The sequence below is a fragment of the Cnephaeus nilssonii genome (genome assembly GCF_951640355.1).
Source record: "Cnephaeus nilssonii genome assembly, chromosome: 12".
Taxonomy (NCBI): Eukaryota; Metazoa; Chordata; class Mammalia; order Chiroptera; family Vespertilionidae; genus Cnephaeus; species Cnephaeus nilssonii.
In genome coordinates, this window is record NC_137083.1 from 70892416 (window position 1) to 70914909 (window position 22494).

A 22494-nucleotide genomic window follows, 5' to 3' on the forward strand; every position below is an offset into this window, starting at 1 on the left:
GCACCCAGACTCTGCTATCTGCAGGCTGAGGTATTATCCACTGAGTCAAACCGGCTAGGGCAGGATATGACATTTCTTAGCCCTCCAGCAGCAGACCTTCATTTTTTTTTTCTCCAGAAGTGTGGTGGAAAACCCTAGATCACCTTTTTGGATTCTTATTACCCAAGTTACTAAAAATATTACCAGAGGCATACAGGCAGCTTAGCCAATGTGCAGTCAGAAAAGGTGTTTCCTCTATAGTTCAAACCAATCAAGGGCTGGGCCCTGCCCAGGCCTAAAGCCTCTGGCCGAAGCTTTAGGCCTGGGCAGGCCTCTCCAGCCCCCTCTGATCACCGGCTCAGCCCCTGCCCAGGCCTGCCCAGACCGAAAGCCTCTTGGGCAGCAGCGGATCCCCAGCTCCCTGCGATTAATCGCAGGGGGTCCGCTCCTGCCCAGGCTGAAAGCAGACCCCCGGCTCCCTGCCCAGGTGATCAATCACAGGGATCTGCTCTTGCACCAGGCCGAAGCAACCCCCAGCTCCCTGCGATCTATTGCAGAGGGTCTGCTCCAGCACCAAGCCAAAAGCCTCCTCGGGAGGCTTTCAGCCTGGGGCCGGAGCGGACACCCAGCTCCCTGCAATTGATCACAGGAGGTCTGCTCGTGCACCAGGCCGAAGCAACCCCCAGCTCCCTACGATCGATTGCAGGGGGTCTGCTCCTGTACCAGGACAAAAGCCTCTGCCGGAAGCTTTCGGCCTGATGCCAGAGCGGACACCCAGCTCCCTGCAATCGATTGCAGGGGGTCCACTCCTGCACCAGGCCGAAGCAACCCCCAGCTCCCTGCGATTGATTGCAGGGGGTCTGCTCCGGCACCAGGCTGAAAGCCTCTGCCGGAGGCTTTCGGCCTGGTGCCGGAGTGGACCCCAGCTCCCTGCAATCCGTTGCAGGGGGTCCACTCAGGGCGCCTATGTATGCAAATTAACTGCCATCTTGGTTGGGTTAATTTGCATACTTGCCCTGATTGGCTGGTGGGCGTGGCTTGGGCATAGCAAAGGTGCAGTCAATTTGCATATTACTCTTTTATTAGGTAGTATTGTCCCCCAAGGCTAGAATTGTATGGAAAAAGTGAAAACAAATCCCCAAAGAATAACAAATCGTTCATTAGATACCTGTTGATATTCTTAAAGGGATATCAATAACCAAGAATCCTTGGATGAGTTAGAGGGAAATACAGAGAGGAAGGGAAGAGGGGAGGAGAGAGAGAGAGAGAGAAGGAGGGAGGAAGGGAGGGAGGGAAGGAGGAAGGAAGGAAGGAAGGAAGGAGAAGAAGGGAGGAAGAGAAAGGAAGGAAAAGAGGGCTGGAGGGAGGGAGAAAGAGTGTGAGCCACATTCCCTCCTATTCCATGGAGGACCACAGTACAGTGCTTTCATATTGCTTTTGTGTTTGCTTTGCAGTCAAGGTTTCATACCTTGGTGTTTACAATTTTTGTTTGTCATCCATTTCTGATAAGTACTGATTTAATTTTTGTGGGCTTGTTTTTTGTTTGTTTTTAAGAAAATACACAAGGTAAAATGTACCAGAGAGGAGCCTTATTGTAAGTATGAAGTAAAAATACTACTTTTGTAAGAAGAGAAAATGAGTATCAATGGGAAAATGTCACAAAGTTTAGATAAATATTTAATTTTATGACTATATGAATTCTGTATGTCACTGCAGTCTAATAGGGTAACAGCAATAAATTATTTATGGACCCAGATAAATTATGAAGATACAATGCTCAGCTTTTAATTAGCAGTTCTAGTTTCATTTGTATAAACTGCTTTGTTTATTACAAAGAATTTTTTTAAATATTGAGAAATCCTTTGATATGTAGTTTTAATATTTATTAAAATAATGTAAGGCCAACCAATAATTAAGATTCAATTATAAGGACTGAATATTACATACATAATAATGTAATACCCATATACCTAAAATGTTATCCTGATGCCAATGTGTAAAGAATAGAAAAGCTTCATCTATTATATGTTACTACATGGGATGTTACCAGATATCTGTAGAAACTATGCCCTGAGGAGTGGCAACGTGCACATATGTCTTTAATGCACACCAGCATTGCTTAGAGGTGTTTGAGGCTCCATAAGGAAGAAAATAAAATGATGTTTTGAAACGTAATTGTATTTAAGCCAAAAATAGACGAAATACCTATATGTCACATTAAATAAACATTTTTACTTTACTGTTTTTACAGCTTTTTGATCAAGGAAGAATTCAGAAAATTTTCCATGCTATATGCAGCCGACTTCACACACTTAACAGATTCTCTTCTAAAGCTGCTAAATACTGATGAAAAATATCTAACTATGATAACTTTTTGTTAAATCTTATATGTACAGTGTCCTGTCTTGTTGGCTGCTTAAAATTTTCTGGAACACATGCTATAAAGATGGCCAGATGATATAGTCTTCAAAATTATTTGTAATGGTATACTTTAGATCCAATCATATATGTAATGCTTCTATTAGCTATTGATACCAAATAGTAGTTGGTCCCCATTATTTTTATTCTTAAATAAGGGAATTCAAGGAGTATAAGTAGATTCCTTGACAGTATTTGGTCCATCTCAATGATTTATGTAAAATTAAATACCCTGGAAACATTGTCAAGAAAGGAAAATTTATATTTCTTACAACTATTTCTATCTTATACCTGAAGATACCAGTTAACTTTTTTAGATTGATATTGAAATTGAGAAAATTTGTACATAATTTTAAAAAGCAAGTTGTTTTGAAACCTTGAAGATGAATTTGAACTTTTAAAATGAGACAGCCATCTTAGTTTCCTAAAACCAATCCGCACTTTAACCCTTATCTGTGCAAGACTGATGTCTAAAAATAATTTGTGACCATGCATGTTAACCTAATTAGCAGATATAAAATTGAAATGACAGTACAGATTTGTGCTAAGTAAATATTAACAGACTGATCATGTTAGAAACCACATAATCCTCCAGGAATACATGTTCATATGTCTGTGTGTGACTCAGGAAGGAGTGGGGAAGTCTGTCACTTGTCCTTGCTCCTGTTCTCTAACTAGACTCACTTTAACCCACAGGCTGGTCACCCTCCCTAACCCCTTTGCTAATGAGTGGTGGTCCTGCCCCCCTGGCTGGCAGGCCCACCCTTCTTCAGCAAGTTGCTGCCCAGGGAAATGTCACTTTATTATCAATGCTGCTTAATGAAGAAGGACTGGACATTAATTACTCCTGTGAAGATGGCCATTCTGCCTTGTATTCTGCTGCTAAGAATGGACATACAGGTAAAGATGGCGATAATATCACCTCACTGTACTACCCACTTGCACAAGGATAGAGCGTCAAAGCCCTTGGAACCACTGTCAGGAGCAAAAAGTTTACTTTGGTTTCAGTTTTCCCTTACAGGTAGTGAATAATTTTTTTAAACATGATTTAAAGGTTTTGTAAACATTTTTAAAAATCCAAATTGTGCAGTTCTATGATATAAAATGTTGGGCAGCTAGCAAAAAAAGAGTAATCTTTGTTTTATATACAACGGAATGTGTTGTGTAGATGGGAAATTTAGGTCTAGTTACTGTTCAGCACATTTTAGAATAAAGCCCTCCATCTGTGATCATTTGGTCAGGACAAAATAACCCTAATTTGTCTGTTAGAAACACCTGATGTGTGTGAAAGTCAGAGAGGGAAAGTGTTAGTAGTTAGGAAAGATCATTGGTCTGAAATTGTTCTGAAGTTGAAACAATTTATAGTTACTAGGATTTTTTTTTAAATTTCTTTATTGATTACAGTGTTACATATGTATTTATTCCCCCGTTACCCCCCCTCATGCCCCCCTTCCCCCTGGTGTCTGTGTCCATTGGTTAGGCTTATATGCATGCATATAAGTCCTTTGGTTGATCTCTACCTCTTACCCCCACCCTCCCCTGCCTTCCCTCTGAGGTTTAATGGTTTTAAAAGTACTTTGGAATTCTTTATTTACTTCAAAGCACTATGGGAATTTTTTTTAGTATAGAGAAATCTGGTAAATCACAAGAGGAACATGAGGTCCGTGTGCTATTTATGCCTGAGTTAGGTGACTATGGTTTCACCTGTATCCTCATTCATGGAGTTAAGTGTAGGATGACTACTACACGAAAGCATTTTAAAGATTAAAACATAAAGTGAGAATTTAACTAAATATAAAGAATGGTATTTCAATTTGGTAAATGGATTTTGTTCTCTATCCAATAACATTCTCTGGAATAGTCTGGTAAGAAAATCTGGTAAAGTGTTTCCTGGCACACGCCAGACAGTTCTCTCACTCCTCAGCACTCTTCCCGAAGCACCCGCAGGAAATGAAAACCACGTCTTAGTGAGCCCGGGGTAGTACAGTCTTCAGGAAGAGCGGCTGCTCTCCCCAGAAGCAGTCTGTGGAGTCTCACATTCGCTGAGGTAGAGTTGTCAGGTGAACTGTGCACGGGAAAGGTCCTTTGGATTTAGTATCTGTCTACAGCTTTTATAGAATTTGGCTCACCAGTGCTCTAAATGGGGGATTCAAGTGGCTTTCTGTTAAAACCCATAGATTGTGTGAGATTGCTGCTGAATGCAGAAGCCCAAGTCAATGCTGCTGATAGAAACGGCTTCACACCCTTGTGTACTGCAGCTGCTCAGGGACATTTCAAGTAAGAGATGCTCTTAATTTATTTTACTATGAAAAGAGATTCTTTATATTTTGCTTACATGTCTTAGTTCTGGCTGAAGGTGCAAACTAGTGCTAAAAATTGATTGGCAAATAAACTTACTAAATATTTTTGAAGATTTAAACCCAAAGTAGGATCCTAAGTTTGCTCTTCTTAATAATTGGTAAAGAGTTGTATATGAGGGGAGTGAAGAAGGAGAAATATGCTGTGTCCAAACCTCACATAAATGGACTTGATTCTGAAGAAGATAATCTTTTGATAGCATATCAACAATAAAATGAACTGTTAGACTTTGTTCTTCACTATTTTCCACCACCCCAACACAGAGAAGTTTTTTTTACTTAAGATCGCATTAAAAGTAAAACATAGAACAGTATTATTTGTAACAGTCTTAGCTTTCTAGTAGCAATTTATTCATTATTAAATCTCAATTATTTACCTGATCATTTTTTTAAATGAAGCAGAAACTTTACATGTTGAAAGTAATTAGAGCAGAAAACCAAAAGAGCCTATCAATTAATATGTACATAACTTCAGCAATGATTTCTTTATTAGCTTACTAAGGCAGTTGAACATAGTAATGATTTTAAAAATTGAGTCATGTTACTAAAATAGAATATAGCTAAGTTTTTTCTCTGTGCTGAAAGGTAGTGGATAATTACAAGCTATTTTCAACTTTTTACATAACTATCCTGATATAAATGTTCTTTAACAAATTTCAGAATTCTTGAAATACAGGTTTTAAGGTTCACACTAATGTTATCCATTATAAATGGAAACTTTTCAAAATGCATCCTTAAAGTATATAATTTTCATTTTTACTGCATGTTATCACCCTGAGTTATTATTGAGGACCATATGTCTTGCTATTATTTTTTGCATGTCTTGAGTCCTCCAAGAGTAAGGTGACCAGATTTTAACATTGATAAAGCGGTACACCATTGACGGGGGGGGGAGGGGGTTCTTGATTAAAAATTTGGTTTATATGGAGCAACAAAAATTTTCATAGAACGCAAAAATAATATTGTAATATATATATTTTAAATTTCAACATAAGTACAATTTACAAATATAATAGATAAAAAATTATGTATAGTATTATTTTATTCTTTGGCATATTTCTCATTTGAGTGGATTTTTTTTAGTAGATTGCTGTCGTTGTTTAAAAGGTCATGAATTTGCCGTAACGTAAGTCGTAAGTGTCACTTTCAAGGCCGGCGCTAGACTTTTTGCCGCCACTATAAAATATAAATAATACGAGTACTGTCTGCTAAATTCAAGAAAATTTATGTATTTATGAAATAAATAAATTACTTACCTAAATTATCTGAATAGCTGATTTGTAATGACCTCACTTGTTTAACTAGCTTACTAGCACGCAGTACGATGTGTATCGTCTGAATGACAGTTACAAAATGTTTTCGTCGTTGCCAATCCCAAAAAATGCCATTGTTCATTAAGTCCAAACAATGGTGGTCAAATTCTAACAACTGATCAACAATGTGAACTTTGATAAGCAGTTCTCGATAAGCAGTTCTCAACAATTATTTGTTATTGTTAAAGTTTAAAATTATAAAATTAACAAAAATAATATAAAACTCATATCCTGGCTAAATAGCCACATGGCCGCCGAAAACCGTATATTCCCTTCCCGTTCTCCCACCGTTTCCTAGCTTGTGGTGCATTCTTTCCAAAAATCGGGACATTTTTAAAATGCCTCAGGACGCGGGACAAATTGTTCAAAAGCGGGACGTCTGGTCACCTTATCCAAGAGGGATTTCCTCTGGGCTGTACTTTACTGTCACCAGGTAATTTGTAGGGCCGCTCGCTTGGAAGGTATAACAGTCATGGGAATAGAGGCTTGGATAGCTTTACAAAAAGGAAGAATGCTGGGGTTGATTCATTTAAATGTGTATGAGATACACACACATATCAGTATGTAAGTTACTTTTCAAATATGTATAAACAAACCAAATGTTTTCAAGGAAAGCCAAGATACATGGAACAGATGGCTGTCAGAGGGGAGGGGCCGGGGGACTGGAAGAGAGAAGGTGAAGGGATTAAGCAAAAAAAACACACCATATATATAAAACACATAGACACGGACAACAGTATAGCGATAGCCAGAGAGAAAGGCAGGTGGGGAGGTGGAAGTGGGCTAAGGGGGAACAAAGGCGACAGAAAGAGACTTTACTTTGGGCGATGAGCACGTGATGTTGTTTGCAGATGATGTTTTGTGGAGTTGTACACTTGAAACCTGTACTTTCTAAAATTTATCTTTATTGTTGAAAGTATTACAGATCCAATATCACCCCAATAGACTCAGTTTTAAATAAAAAAGAGAAAACTTGCATCTGAAGTAAAAAAAAAAAAATTAAGATGATGTGAATTGCTTCCTAATTTGACTATGATTTATTGAGTCCTCTCTTCTAAGTTTATTTTCATCTAATTTTATAAACTCAAGCTTTCGGTGTTTAGTTAGTAAGAGCCACTGTGTCTTGAATTTACCTCATTTCTTTCCATCTTGATTTTCAGGGCAATGAGTTTCTGCTTAGCTGTGTGTTCTTCATTGCAAACTAGCACCCCTTCAGGAGACTGGAAGCCTCCATGGTCCTTTCCCCAGGCAACCATTTTCCCTGCCTCCCTGCTGCTTTTTATAGCGGAGGAGCATGGTGCCCTGCTGTCTGCGCTATTTATAATTATTTTCTCAAGTGAAAAATCTCAGAATGACTCAGCAGCCTTACTTTTTGTCAAGGTTCAAACTATTTTGAACCACAAATAATATATATGTCAAGCACAGTTAAATCATTCATTCCAGTAAGTTAAACTATTCCAAGGACTCCACTTTTACAAGTTGGTTACAGAGAAGTGTCATAACCCAAGTTTCAGCACTTGACCAAGGTTGCTGTTTTAAATTTTCAGGGGAGTAATTAAGTTTGTGATTAAAATATATCTTCTAGCCTTGTTAAAAAAAAACAACCAGTACCCTATATAATAGGATCCACAATAATTTATGACATATATTTATATATTATATACATATAGATGCAGAATGACTTTAGCATTATTATCTATATCTAATATCTCGGTCAGGTGGCACTTCAGATATCAAACCGACTTCCTGTGTAATTAATCATAATCTTGTGTTTAGGTGTGTAGAATTACTAATTGCATATGATGCTAACATTAATCATGCTGCTGATGGAGGACAGACACCTCTATACCTGGCCTGTAAAAATGGAAATAAAGAATGCATTAAACTCTTGTTGGAAGCTGGAACTGACAGAAGTGTAAAAACCAGAGTGAGTACCAGTCTTGTTTTGTTGTTGTTGTATTGTGTTTTGTGTGTGTGTGTGTGTGTTTTTTTTGGGGGGAGGGGTTTGTTTTATAATTTGTCTACAAATTCCACAGCTAGAAAATTAAATATGTTAAAAAGGAGGTTGCTTTGCTTTGTTTTGCTTTTAGGATATTGGATAAGGACAGTGTCTGTTCTCAGAGTCTCTAAAAGCCTTGTCTAACCAGACCTTTACCTCTGAACCTCCGTTTATTCATCTTTAAAACGGGAAAATAAATACCTATGTCCTGACTATTTTTCAGAATTAGGGGACATAATGAAGGTGTAAGTTTTTATTCATTTAACAAACATTTCCCGAGTATTAGCTGTCCTAGGGACTAGAGAGACAGCAGCAGCCAAAACAGCCCCTGCCCTCATCGATGTTATGTTCCATTATTGGGAGGGCAACAATGAACAAATAAGTGACTAGAAAGTAGTCAGATGTTTAGGAGATGGCAGTACCTGGGGTCATAAGAATTGATCAGAAAAGTCTTCAGTGACAATGTGAAAACTGAACCCAGACCTAAAGGAAGCAAGAGCACAGCCCATGAGAGACGAGGAAAGCTGTGTGCCAGGCCTGAGGAAGAGGAAGTGCAGAGCCCACAGGTGGGAGAGTGGGGCACCCTCAGTGCACCTCAGTGAGGCGTGGGCCGTGAGGGGGACTTAGGGTGAAACTGGATGGTTTTGAACAGAACATGGATCTGGACTAACTTTTTTTTTTTTAATTCTTGCCCAAGGATATGTTTTCATTGATTTTTAGAGAGAGGAAAGGGAGAAAGAGAAACATTGATGAGAGAAAAACATTGATCAGCTGCCTTCCATATGCATCCTGACCGAGAATTGAACCCACAACCCTTTGGTGTATGGGATGACTCAACACAACTGAATCACCTGGTCAGGGCATGAGTTCACTCATTTTTTTAAGAATCACTCTGGCTGCAATGATAAGAAATTGTAAGGGGAAGGGGGCAGAACAGATGCACGGAGGCCTGTCAGAAATCTGTTGTTTTAATCCAGGGAAGTAGTAATGGTTTGGATCAAGGTTGAGGGGTGGAGTGAGGAATGTTCCAATTCTGGATGTGTTTTCAAGTTGCATTATATATTTTATAAAATTCTGTAGAAGTATAAACTGTGGCAATGGTGGCCATGACCATAATAGAAAGAAAAAGTGGTGCATGATGGCTGAGAGGTCAGGCTCCAAAGTAAGACCTTGTGGCTTGAACCTTGCCTCCATGATGCACTGTGACCTTGGGCAAATTATCTTACTGCTCTGCCCCTTGGTTGATCCCTCCACAAAATAAGGCAAATAATGACAGCCATGATTAGGGGTATTAAAATGAAATAAGCCTGTCTATATCATATGGTTGAGGAGTTGTAATGCATAAATGAAAGGGAGTTTGTGATGAGGTTTGCCGGTTATTTGTGTTGACATTTTTCCTAGGACTGAGGTTTGTTATTGCTAAGATGTGCAGCACCTCACAGCGTTCAGGGTCCCTGTCTAATTTGCTTCAGAACTTGAAACACTCTGGAAATCCACTGTGGAACCCAGCAGGCTGAGGTAACTATTGACTTCTCCTGGCTCAGTTCTGCTAACCCTGTACAAGCTGCACAGGTGAAGGGAGACCTAAAAGGCTCAGCCACATGGATATGCATTTGAAATAAAACTTCCCAATGAGCCCTCTGAAATTTGTCTTCATCAAGCTATTGTGATACACTTGAAGACAGAGAAATCAGTTCTGTGTCCACTGACATGAGTTTCTCTGACCGGGGCCTGGCTAAGGGCTGGAGGAGTGAAGGAGCTTCCACTATGATCCACTCCTCATTGGGCTTAGCTAGGCAGGATTTTATTTTTGTTAAAGTTGTAATAATCACCAACCTCCAACATAGTCCTGATGAAAGGCAAGTGTAGACATTGTAATTTCTGTACCATAGAGCTCTTCTCTTAATAGAGAATTGACTATACTGGGCAACCATTTCACGGGAAACATCCTTAAAATTTTTTAGGATACTAAGGTGCAGTACCTGTTTTATAGGTCACTCTTAGATCTTGTGTTTTCTTAAGTAATTTCCAAAGAACCAACAATTAATGGTTATAACAGGGATATAAGTTAGGTATAAACATTTTCCATTGAATCCTATTGCTAGAGTTTTTTTAAAAAAAACTTTTTTGAAAATCTGAGAAGATAGTTCAGTGTTATATTTATTCATGTTATTTTATATATTTTATCTAAGAAATATATTTTATCTAAGAAATCTGTGATGTTACACACATGGATTTCATTATGAAATGATGAAATCCTGCCTTACATGTGAAAAATTAATTTTACAACACAAAGCTGAATGAAAAATAAGTAGTGCCACATAAAAATTTATCACATCCTGTAAGTTGGAGAATCCAGAACTGCATGCTCTCAAGCAAGTTTTTGACGAGCTTAACAAAATTGTTGCAAGTACAGAGGTAAACAGTATAATTGATAGAGGCAGTATTTCTTGTGACTTTTAATAAGAAATCAAAGGAGAATGGAAGATGGAAAGTTTTTCAGGATCAGCTGTGTGACCTTTATAATGTAAATTAGGGATGGGTAAGAGCACTTACACTCTGGTGCCTGCATGAGGCTGCCACCCAAGTAAAGGTGTCCTCAGCCCAGCACAGAGCAAGCCAAGCCTTACAATGCTTTACCTCCAGGAGCCCTCCAGGGCCACGGAGAAAGTAGACCTCGGTACTTGAGTTCTGGCTAGGAAAAGAATTCAGAGACAGGACCCAAACTCGAGAGGGAAAATTTCTTAAACAAAGAAAAGGTACACTCACAAAGAAATTTTGAGTGGGCGTCTCAAAGAGCTCTAGGGTGTGGGCTAGGGTTCCTTTTAACCCCTGGGCAGCTGGGGGCAAGGGGGGCGGTGTGTGGTTAATGCTTTCTTCTTAAAGCTGATCTATCATGGCCTGTCGGGTCATCTGCTGTCCTGGTGTGCAAGTTAGATGGGGCTTTCCTTCAGCCCCCTTGTTCTCCGCTAAGGGTGGGGGTCTACCGCACGACTTAGCCATATGCCAGGGGAGGGAAGGTCAGGGGGAGAATCTGACCTGCATGCCGGGAGACATTCTAGAGGAAGAGAGGACGCCTTAGGGGTGAGGTCTCCATTAACAATATTTATCTCCAACACTAGCTGTACCAGTTTCTCCCAGTGTTAGCTATCCAGGACGTTCTGCCCTGGTCACCGTCTATAACTGGCCCATCGTCTTTGCTCTGTCTAACTACCTACCCCAGGATGACTATATGCTATTTCAGTTGCCGCCCAGCCGTGGCCTTGTTTCAGCCACGTTGACTTCATTGGTATGCGGTGCAGAACCAGACAAAAAGCCACATTATCAGGGGACAGCATTAACAAATGATCGGACTGTTACCGTTTATGGTCTAGTTTTCTCCGTCATTTTTTTTTTAACCACAGAACAAATTATATGAGGTTTATTTTTTCTTTTTTACAAATTTTATTGTTGAAAACATTACATTGGTCCTCTTTTACCCCCATTAACCTCTTCCAGCCCACTCCCTTCCCCTCCCTCAGTCCCTCACTATCCCATTGTCTGTGTCCATGGGTTATGCATACAAGTTCATTGGTTGATCTCTTCCCACCACCCTCCCCTGCCTTCCCACTGAGGTTCAGCAGTCTGTTCATGCTTCTATGACTGGGTCTATTTTTGATCATCAGTTTATTTGATTCATTAGATTCCACATATGAGTGAAATCATGTGATACTTATATTTCTCTGACTGGCTTATTTCTCTCAGCATAATACTCGCCAGGTCCATCCATACTGTTGCAGATGGTTAGAGTTCTTTCTTTTTTATTTCCACATAGTATTCCATTGTGTAAATGTACCATACCTTTTTTATCCACTCATCTGTTGATTGGCACTTAGGCTGTTTCCAAGTGTTAGCTATTGTAAATTGCGCTACTTTGAACATAGGGGTGCATATATTCTTTCTGATGAGTGTTTCAGGTTTCTTAGGATATATTCCTAGAAGTGGGATGACTGGGTCAAATGGGAGTTCCATTTTTAATTTTTTGAGAAAACTCCATACTGTTTTCCACAATGGCTACACCAATCTGCATTCCACCAGCAGTGCACTAGGGTTCCCTTTTCTCCACAACCTCATCAACATTGTCATTTATTGATTTGTTGATGATAGCAATTCTGACAGGTGTGAGGTGATATCTCATTGTCGTTTTGATTTGCGTCTTCGGATGATTAGTGACTTTGAGCATTTTTTTATATGTCTCTTGGCTTTCTGTATGTCCACTTTGGAGAAGTGTCTATTTAGGTCCTTTGCCCTTTTTTAAATTGGATTGTTTGTCTTCATTTTGTTAAGTTGTACGAGTTCCCTATATATTTTGGAGATTAACCCCTTATTGGATGTATCATTGGCAAATATGTTCTCCCATGCAGTGGACTCTCTTGTTATTTTGTTGATGGTGTCTTTTGCAGTGCAGAAGCTTTGTATTTTGATGTTGTCCCATTTGTTTATTGTCGCCTTAGTTTCCATTGTCCTAGATGTATCAATAAGCCCTGCTATGGGAGATGTCTGAAATTTTGGTGCCTATGGTTTCTTCTAGGACTTTTATAGTTTCACGTAAGTCTTTTATCCATTTTGAGTTTATTCTTTGAATAGTTTGAGGAGTAGAGGTGTTAGTTCTTCTTTGAATATTTGGAAAATTCCCCTGTGAATCCGTCTGGGCCAGGGCTTTAATTTGCTGGAAGTTTTTTGATTGTTGCTTCAATTTCATCAATAATTACCAGTCTAACCAGGTTTTCTGATTCTTCCTAATTGAGTTTTGGAAGGTTGTATTTTTCTAGGAATATGTCCATTTTGTCTAGGTTGTCCCATTTGTTGGAATAAAGTTGTTCATAGTATTTTTTGTTTTGCTTTTTACAATCCTTTGTATTTCTATGGGGTTAGTTGTTACTTCACCTCTTTCATTTCTGATTGTTTATTTGGGTCCTCTCTATTTGTTTGCTTGTGAGTCTGGCTAGAGGTTCATCTATCTTGTTTATCCTTTCGAAGAACTAGCTCTTGGTTTTATTGATCTTTCATATTGTTTTTTTGGTCTCTATGTCATTTATTTCTACTCATATCTTTATTATTTCCTTCCTTCTACTTGTTCTAGGCTTTTCTTGTTGTTCTCTAATTCTGTAAGTTGTAGTGTTAGATAACTTATTTTCATTTGTTTCCAGGATGTGTTTTATTTCTTCTTTAATCTCTTTGGTAACCCATTCATTGTTTAATAGCATGCTATTTAGCCTCCATGTATTTGATTGTTTTTGACTGTTTTTATTGTAGTTGATATCTAATTTCATGCCATTGTTGTCTGAGAAGATGCTTGACATGATTTCAATCTTCTTGAATTTGTAGAGACTTAGCTTGTGTCCTACAATGTGGTCTATCTTTGAAAATGTCACATGTGCACTTGAGAAGAATGTATATTCTGTTGCTTTGTGATGGAAAGTTCTGATGATATAAATTAGTTCTGTTTTCTAGAGTATCATTTAGGATTGCTGTTCCTTGTTGATTTTTTGTCTAGAAGATTTATTCAGTGATGTCAGTGGGGTATTAAAGTCACCTACTATTATTGTATTGCTGCCAATCTCTCCTTTGATATCCTCCAGAAGTTATTTTATATATTTAGATGTCCCTGTATTGGGTCCATATATGTTTACTGGAGTTATAGCCTCTTGTTGAATCTATTCCTTTAGTATTATAAAGTGACTTTCCTTTTCTCTTGTTATGGCCTTCACTTTGAGGTCTATTTTATCAGATGTAAGTATTGCTACCCCAGCTTTTTTTTTTTCATTTCCATTTGCCTGAAAAATGTTTTTCCATCCTTTCACTTTTAGTCTGTGTGAGTCCTTTACTCGAAGGTGGGTCTCTTGTAGACAGCATATATATGGGTCACGTTCCTTATATATTTAGCTACCCTATGTCTATTGATTGGAGCATTTAATCCATTTACATTTAAGGTTATTATTGATAGGTACTTGTTTGTTGCCATTTTTATTCTTTATGCCTATATTTCTTCTTTCCTTTCTATTCCTTCTTTTTACAACAGTCCCGTTTTCATTTCTTGCATTGCTGGTTTGGTGGTAATAAACTCCCGTAGATTATCTTTGTGAAGCTCTTTATTTCACCTTCAATTTTGAATGATAGCCTTGATGAATAGAATATTCTTGGATTCAGTTCCTTGCTTTTCATCACTTTGTATACTTAATTTCATTCCCTTCTGGCCTGATGTGTTTCTGTTGAGAAATCCATTGACAGTCTAATGGGAGATCCCTTGTAGATAACTTTTTGTCTCTCTGTGGCAGCCTTTAAGATTCTTTCTTTGCCTTTTAATTTTGCCAATTTAATTATGTGTCTTGGTGTCAGTCTTTTTGGGTTCATATTGTTTGGGACTCTCTGTTTTTCTTGGACTGTGTGACCTTTTTCTTCCTAAAGTCAGAAAAGTTTTTTGTCATTTCTTCAAATAGGTTTTTTATTCCTTGCTCAGCTTCCTCTTCTTCTAGTACACATATTATGTTGTTTCATTGCATGTCCCAAAGCTCCCTTAGACTCTCCTGCTTTTAAATTTTTTTTTCCAGTTGCTGCTCTGCTTCGGTGAATTTTTCTACCTTGTCTTCTAACTCACTGATTCCGTCCTCAGCTGCTTCTAGTCTACTGTGGAAACATTCCATTGTGTCCTTTATTGTAGCTATGTCATTCTTCATTTCCTCTTTATTCTTACACATGTTGAATTTCTCGTCCAGTTGTTTGAGCATCCTTATAACCATTACTCTGAATTCTTTATCTGACAAATTGCTTGCCTCCATTTCATTTAGTTCATTTTCTGGTGATTCCTTCTTTTCTTTCATTTGGGGGTTGTTTCTTTGTCTCCCCATTTTTGCTGCTTCTTTGTAATTGTTTCTGTGTATTATATGAAACGGATAGGCCACTCAGAGTTTTTTGGAGTGGTCTTATGTAGTAGATGTTTTGCGGTACCCAGTGGTGCAGTCTCTCAGGTCACCCTGGGCTGGGTGTTCTAGGGAGGCCTCCTACGTGAGATATTTGGGTTCTCCTGATGTAGTTGGGTCTTGAATGTTATTATTCCTTTCATGGATAGAGTCTCCTCTCAGGGTGTCTGTTTATGTGGCTCGCTCCCTACCACACTGTGCTAGCCGTTGTGGAGGTGCTGACTGAACAGCACAAAATGCAACACGAAAACACATGACGTAGAAGGAACAGTGCATGAATATACACAAGACACTTGTAACCCCAACAAAAGTGACCACCAGAGAAAAGAGAAGTAGAAAAGATAAAAGAGAGCAAGAATGATAGAGAGAAGAAAGGAAGGAAGAAGAAGGAAGGAAGGAAGGAAGGAAGGAAGGAAGGAAGGAAGGAAGGAAGGAAGGAAATGGGAATAAAACACAACAAAATAAACCGAAAACAAATAAACCAAAAAGCATAAAAGAGAACACCCCAGAAGTTGGGGGTGGGGGAGGGGTGCAGAATCTGTATAGACGAAAAACTTAAATAAAGAAAATAAGGCCGGCTCCTGCTCCACCATTGCTCTCAAAGGCAGCTCCAAGCAGCCGTCTGAGGAGGACCTGCTCCTTCAGGATTTCAGTCGCATCCTCTTAGCCAAGTCCTCTGCCCTCTTCTTTGGGAATGCCTTCATCGCATCCGCCATCCCCATCTGGTTATACTGGCAAATATGGCGTATGGATCTTATTCAGTCTGCTGTTCTGTATAGCGTGATGACCCTAGTAAGCACTTATTTGGTAGCCTTTGCCTACAAAAATGTGAAATTTGTACTCTACCACAAAGTAGCACAGAAGAGGGAAGATATTGTTTCCAAAGAAGTGACTTGAAAACTTTCTGAAGCTGATAATGCAAAGATGTCTCCAAAGTAAAAAGATGAAATATTCTTGTTGGAGAAGAATGAAGTTGCTGAGTATGAAGCTACATTTTCCATCTTCTATAACAACACCCTATTCCTGGTCTTGGTCATTGTTGCATCCTTCTTTATGTGGAAGAATTTCAACCCCACAGTGAACTATATTCTGTCCATAAGTACTTCATCAGTTCTCATCGCCCTCCTGTCCACTGGCTCCAATAGACCATGTCAGCTTCACCCTTGGCTTTGTATCTATGGGTGGTCAGTGCTATCTGGAAAAGTAGTTGGATGGTCAGGGTGGGAGACACATAGATCTTCTTATAGTCTGGAGCTTGAGGGTTTGAAAGACCCAACAAAATGTAATTCAGTATTTGTTCATGGGCTCTTTTTTGACAAACTGTTGAAATTACATGACTTGAATTCCAGAACAGTTACTAGTAAGGCAAATATATCTGGCAGTGTGCTATAATCTCAAGAGGAGACAATAACTTGTTTCCTTGATCTGTCAGAGGTCACAGTAACCTGGACTGAACTGTAGGTGTTTGTTATAGTAGCAAGAAGTTAATATCTGGTTCTGTGTGTTTGGAGCTGTAAATGTCAGAATTAATCCTCCTTCCTCCCTTTCCCCCTGCCTGGGGGTGGGATTGAACTGCATGTTTATAAGTCTCTGAATTTGTAATTTGAAATAATTAAAGTTAAAAAATAGTATCTCCAATTTGGGGAAGAAAAAAGAAAAGAAAAGAAGGTGAAGGAATTGGAGGGATAGGGAAAGGACCACAGTTTAGAGTAAAGGAGGGAGAGAGGAAATGAGGAGATAAAAAGAAAAAATATATTTTTTAAAAGAAATAGAGGAGAGAACATATACACCTGAATTTAGGAAGTGAAACAAGTTTAAATAGAAGAGCAAGAGAAGAGAGAAAAAAAATTGAGTAGTGAAGAAAAAGAAAAGAGAAGGGGAAATGGAGTAGGAGCAGGGAGGAGTAAATTATATATGAATAAACCAACAGAGAGTAGCATAATAACAGGTCAATAAAGCAGATAAAGAATATCAATTTTAAAAAGGAGGGGAAGGAAAGAGAAATACTAAAACAGAGAAAGGAGAAGGAAAATGTGAGGGATAAAGTGAAGAAAGGAAGAAAAAGGTGCAAAAAACAAAAAATAATTATTTTTTTTAATGAAAATAAAAAAGTGAAGTGAAGGGTCCTTCGCTTCAACCGAGTTTAATGCCCCATGGGAGCTGGTTTAGGTCCCCACTCTTCTGTTCTGTCTGCCAGTGCTGGGCTTCCTGTTAGGTACTTAGGTGCCAACTACTGTCAGGCACTGTCTTTTGGCTTTTAGCTTCCTGCCTGAAGCTCCAGGTGATCCACCATCCTCTGCTTGTGTCTGTCTCCACAGGCCTAGGCTGCAAGCAGGCGGGACAGATCTGCCCTCTTGGTCTGTTTCTGACAGGGCTTTAGGTGGGGTTGGTGCTGTTTCACTTTCAGTGAATATGATGGATGTTTTTTCCTGTCCCAGAGCTACTCCTCCGCGAGTGGCCCAAAATATTTCTCTGTCCTTGTTTGGACAGCCATCATTGTATGGCAATCAATGGGGCTGGCTGGCAACCTGGAGTTTTTATCAGTCTGGTTCCCAGAAGAGTGGGGCAGAGGGCCCCTCATCGAATCCAGTCACTGAGGGCTCCTTGAGACTATTCAGACCCATAAGCGTAGTCTCTGCCTTTGTTTCCTCTGTAAAGCTCAAATTGCAGTGTGTGGCAGGCTGTATCTCCTGCCTGAGGCTACTGGGAGGGGCTAGCTCTTTCCGAAGAGAAATGGCCCTTTAGGTTTGGAAGCCTGAGAACATCCCAGTGCAGGACTCCTGGCCACATCTCCCAGCCCTGCTTCCCTCCTCAGCCTCTCCTCAGGAACCTCACATCCATGCCCCCCTCCCTACCATCCCTCTCAAGCCCTCTCCACGCTTCCTACCAGTGTCCAGGCATTTTCTGTCCTTCCTTAAAATTGCCCCCTGAGCTGGGCCTAATTTATTACTTTCGGGTGGATGTTCTCTGATTTAGTTGTATTTCCAGTCTGGCCCTGAGACGAGGTGCACTACACGTCTGACTATTCAGGTGCCATATTTTCTTCCTCTTCTTCTTATCTTGTACCCTATTTTTTTTAACTGCTGAAGCTCACTGAGAGATATTTAATATAGCAATATGAAATGCCACATAAAAAAAAAGCTTGCCAATGGGAAAATAAAGATAGGAAAATAAAATAAAGCTAAAACACAGATCACCAAAATAAAGCTCAGTATATTTTTTGTAATGAAAGTCTTAAAAATTTAATGAAGATAGGTACATGAGTAGAAGGGAGACCCATCTCTATATAAAAAATATTTTGCTCTACAGGGGACCATATTTTCCCTAGACTAGTGCTTGTCACACTCTAGTGCATCAGGATCACCTGAAGCGTTTGTTAAAATGGAGATTGCTGCCCCCCCCCCCAAAGAGTTTCTGATTCTGTAGGTTTTGAGTAATGCTCCAGATTTTGCATTTCTAACAAGTTTCTGGGTGGTGCTGCTGCTGCTGGTTTTGGGACCACACCTGAGAACCATTGCCATAGAAAAGACTTGAGTCTACTCCAGCAGCCAGCTAGGTGAATGATTGAGGCTCCCAGGTAACATTTAGAGACTAGGCCCAGTCATTTTAGTTGGAAATGTTGTAAGTTTGCATGTATCGGTGACCCACTGCAATCACAGAACACTCAATAGAGGCCCATGGGCACCCCAGGAAGTACTTTGGCTTTGTTTTCTTGTATGTCTAGCTTTCTCTATTATTAAGAATCTTCTGGAATCACTGACAAAATTTTAAGATCACTACAATTAGGATTCTGCTCTATAAGTAAAACTGGCTTATAATAGCATTCATTTAATACATTGCTAATAACATTGTAGTTAGATATACATTTCAAAAAATCGTTTTATGCTAAAGTTCATTCTCTTTTGTAGTATTAAATTGAGATTTGGGTTTTCCATACATAATACTTTATTACTGGCTTGGGTAGTATCTACTCACTTCAAGTGATTAATATTAAGTGGAAATTCTTACAAAATAGCAAACATGAGTCATAGCAATGAGAAATACACTAACTGACAGGTCAGAGAACTTGACTCAACTCATCAGTGATATTCAGGATTGGAACGCCTGCTTTTCCCAGCTCAGAGGTCCAAGCCCAGAAACATTGAGAGGTGAACTTCAAGTAATGCTGTTCTCAATATTAGTGTTGTAATTAACTATTTCCCTTGGTCATTTTATTTTCAGGATGGCTGGACACCGGTTCACGCAGCTGTGGACACTGGTCATGTGGACAGCCTCAAGCTTCTTATGTACCATAGAGCACCAGCTTGTGGAAAATCCTTGCATGAGGAGGAGACCAAGTCAGATGTCTTGGACTTGGATGGAGAAGAAGAGAGTCCTGAAGGCACAGCCAGACCTGTTGTTTCTGCAGACCTCATTAACCATGCCGACATAGAAGGCTGGACTGCTGCCCATATTGCTGCTTCAAAGGGTTCTAAGGTGTGTCAGGTAGCAGCTGACCTCATCACACAGCTGTAGTTTGATGAGTGGCAATGTTATCTGTTGTTGACTTGTGTGTATGTCAGTGGATAATAGAAGACTAAGTGGTACCATTGCAGGAGATGATTAGCTACCTATATGAACTGACTTTTTTCTGTCCAGCCGATACGGTCAAGAGTATATGAGACTTTTTGTAAAAAATATGTTTGGAGTTTGTTAACAAGAAATGTGGGAGTAATTTTAGATATTTTATCTCATCTAAAATTAGGAAAAAATGGTTGGTATTGATTTGGTCTGCTGGGTTGTTTGATTCAGTACCAAGGCCATGATACTAGTTAGAGGGAAGGCCAAGTCTCAAATACATGCCCTCGAACAAGAACAGCCTCATTACACCCTGTATGTGCTGGCCTACTCATAGAGGAAGCTCTGGATTCTGATTATTAAGGAAATAACATAATATGGTGAGCCATCTATTTATGCTTCTTTTTTGTAGTTAAGCCACTTTGGAAAGAATATACTCTAGCAATAATAAGTTATTAGAAAACTTCTGAGTGCAGGGCACTGTGTGTGCTATCATTTGTAGGGATCATTTATGCCATGAGGTAACTCTTAGACCAGTGGTAAGGGTGTGGGGTACAAGAAAACTGTAAGATAAGAGAAGTACAAAATATTAAACCAAGGTAATACAATGTCAACTTCAACTATAATTGAAAATAAATTTTCTTAAAAAGTAGGGTAATAAGTGTGATTAGAAGAGTATAATAATGGACATTTTTATTTTTGTGGAAAAAATGGAGAGAATGCATATATTTCAGAGAGCAGAGTCGCAGGGATGTTGAGTTCATAAATGACTCATTCTAGAGGAGATAGAAATCATTTGGAGCTTTACAGAGTGAGTTAGATTTGCCATCATCACTGGGGAAGAGAGTAGTTCAGATGGAGGGAGCAATAGGAACAGAGAGTGGGAAGGTGGGTAACAGCTCCAATTGAGCTAATGAAGAGTAGTGAGAAGAAATAAGACTGGACTGGGAATATCATGTGATGTCATGGACCTTCAGTGACATATTAAGAAGTTTGGGCTTTATTTCCTAGTCAGAGTAAAGCCACTGAAAGGAGCAAAATTATTAACTAGGTTAAAGATTATGAGGGTGGTAGAAATAATAAGAGATATTACAGGCTAGAAATACCCTAAGGATTGAAGACAGATTAGATATGGGAAATGAGGGTGCTGAATAGAAGGATAACAGTGATGTTCCCCGAAAGAGAAAAGAGGCGTCATTGTGATCAAGAAGATAGAATGTGAGTTTAGACATGCTGAATTTAAGTGCTGTGTTATGTCCATCCAGATGGAGACATCAAGAATAGCTAAAAATGTGTCCTTGGAGCTCCTTGTTGAATAACTTCTGTTATTGTGAATTGCATTGGATGCCAGAAAGGAGCATGAAAGGGGTAGTTTGCAACCTGTCTTCACCCCTAAAAGAAAATCTTTGAGTATAAAACAATATGTTTCTGATAAGAGGGGTGTACGTGTGCTCAACCTAAAGGCAAAAAGCAAAAACAAAAGAGTGAAGCAGAACCTGAGCATGACTGATCTAGAATATTCAGCTAATGAGCCTCGTGCTAGGCAGAGAGAGGAACCTGCTCCCCGGCTTGCGTCACCCTGCAGTGTAGGGCAGGGTGTTGCAGCTCAGCTCCTTAATTAGGACTCCTTGTTAGGCCTGGTGCTTTTGATAATCAAGGATGGCATATGGCTACCCATGCCCCTGGCAGGTGTGGGTACTCTGTCGTTGTTGAATAAAGGGAACTGTAACCTCTCCCTCACTTAGAAGATGTCTCACCCTGTATTCTCTTACTTTAAGAAGCATAAGATGAATTTTGAATAAGAAAAGGAGTATTTTAAAAAAAGAGATTGACTGACAATATTCACACACCTCTAAGTCAAATAATAGATTACAATAATAGATTTATTTTAGCCCTGGAGTAGATACGTAATCTTCCAATCTAACTTCATTTTATGAATTTTATGATGATAAGTACATTTAAACCCTGGAGAGATTAATAGATAGAAGTTGGGAAGGAAGCCCAGATTGCCTGATTTAATTACTCTTCACACTATACCATGCTGCCTTCCTTCCTAGTGAAAGGCATTGGAAAATATTCTTGAATCCTTTGCCTAATACAAAGTTTATGTTCTGTCTGAGGTAGCTCTCCATAGAGGTAATCTATTTTACAACTAAATTATAAAGACCAGTTTTCTGTGGAAAAAAAAGAAAAAGGCTGAAGTAATCATGTGAGTAAAAAGGTTCTGCACTGACCACAAGCTGAGGCCCAAAAAGACAAATATTTTTCCCCTCTATGGTAGTACATATGTGTCCAGACTACGTAAGGTAGTAGTACTGTCACCCAAGAAGATTTCCACTGTTTTTCAATAAAGCATCGTGGGATTTCAGAGTTCAAAGATACATAGCTCATCCAGTATAATCACCTCGTCTTACAGATGAAAAAATTAAGTCTTGGAAAATAGCATAACTCATTCTCCAAGGTCAATTCATAGAAGATCAGATTCCCAAATCAGTACTTTTTCCATTTTTGTCCTTGGTCTTTTTCCCAAAGGTTAAGCAATTTATACAGATCGTGATTTAGTGTTTGGTAATAGGAGTTCCTCACATTAAGCTGGCCGGTGACGATGACTACTCCAGAGCTGAACGAATCACTGAGGGTGAACCTTTGTTTTCATCACTTAGTATGAGCAGGCAGAAGAGTTTCTTAGCGAAACTGTTCTGTCATGAGAACTTTGACATGTCAAGTTCCCGCAGAGAAACATATTAGGGAGATTGTGTGCATCTTTGCTGTTGAAGCTCTCATATAAAGAGAGTATTTTAAAATATATATATATATATATACATTCTAGAGGCCTGTTGCACAATATTCGTGTAAGAATAGGCCTTCCTTCCCCTGGCTTCACTCCCAGCCGCCCAGGAGCGGGCAAGTCC

The 22494-nt window shown here is 39.3% G+C and overlaps 1 protein-coding gene and 1 pseudogene across 2 annotated transcripts in view; both read left to right on the top strand.

The window, feature by feature from the left end:
• Nucleotides 1–22494, top strand: part of CTTNBP2 (cortactin binding protein 2) — a 178545-nt gene that overhangs the window by 86468 nt on the left and 69583 nt on the right. Inside the window, 5 exon segments of the mRNA XM_079786755.1 lie at nucleotides 1534–1573; nucleotides 3094–3297; nucleotides 4575–4674; nucleotides 7844–7994; nucleotides 19247–19501. Coding sequence (XP_079642881.1) covers nucleotides 1534–1573; nucleotides 3094–3297; nucleotides 4575–4674; nucleotides 7844–7994; nucleotides 19247–19501 — 750 coding nt within the window.
• On the top strand, nucleotides 10605–18462 carry LOC307108622 (translocon-associated protein subunit gamma-like; annotated as a pseudogene). The gene is made up of 3 exons: nucleotides 10605–10608; nucleotides 15630–16175; nucleotides 18452–18462. The product of its transcript is annotated as a translocon-associated protein subunit gamma-like (transcript).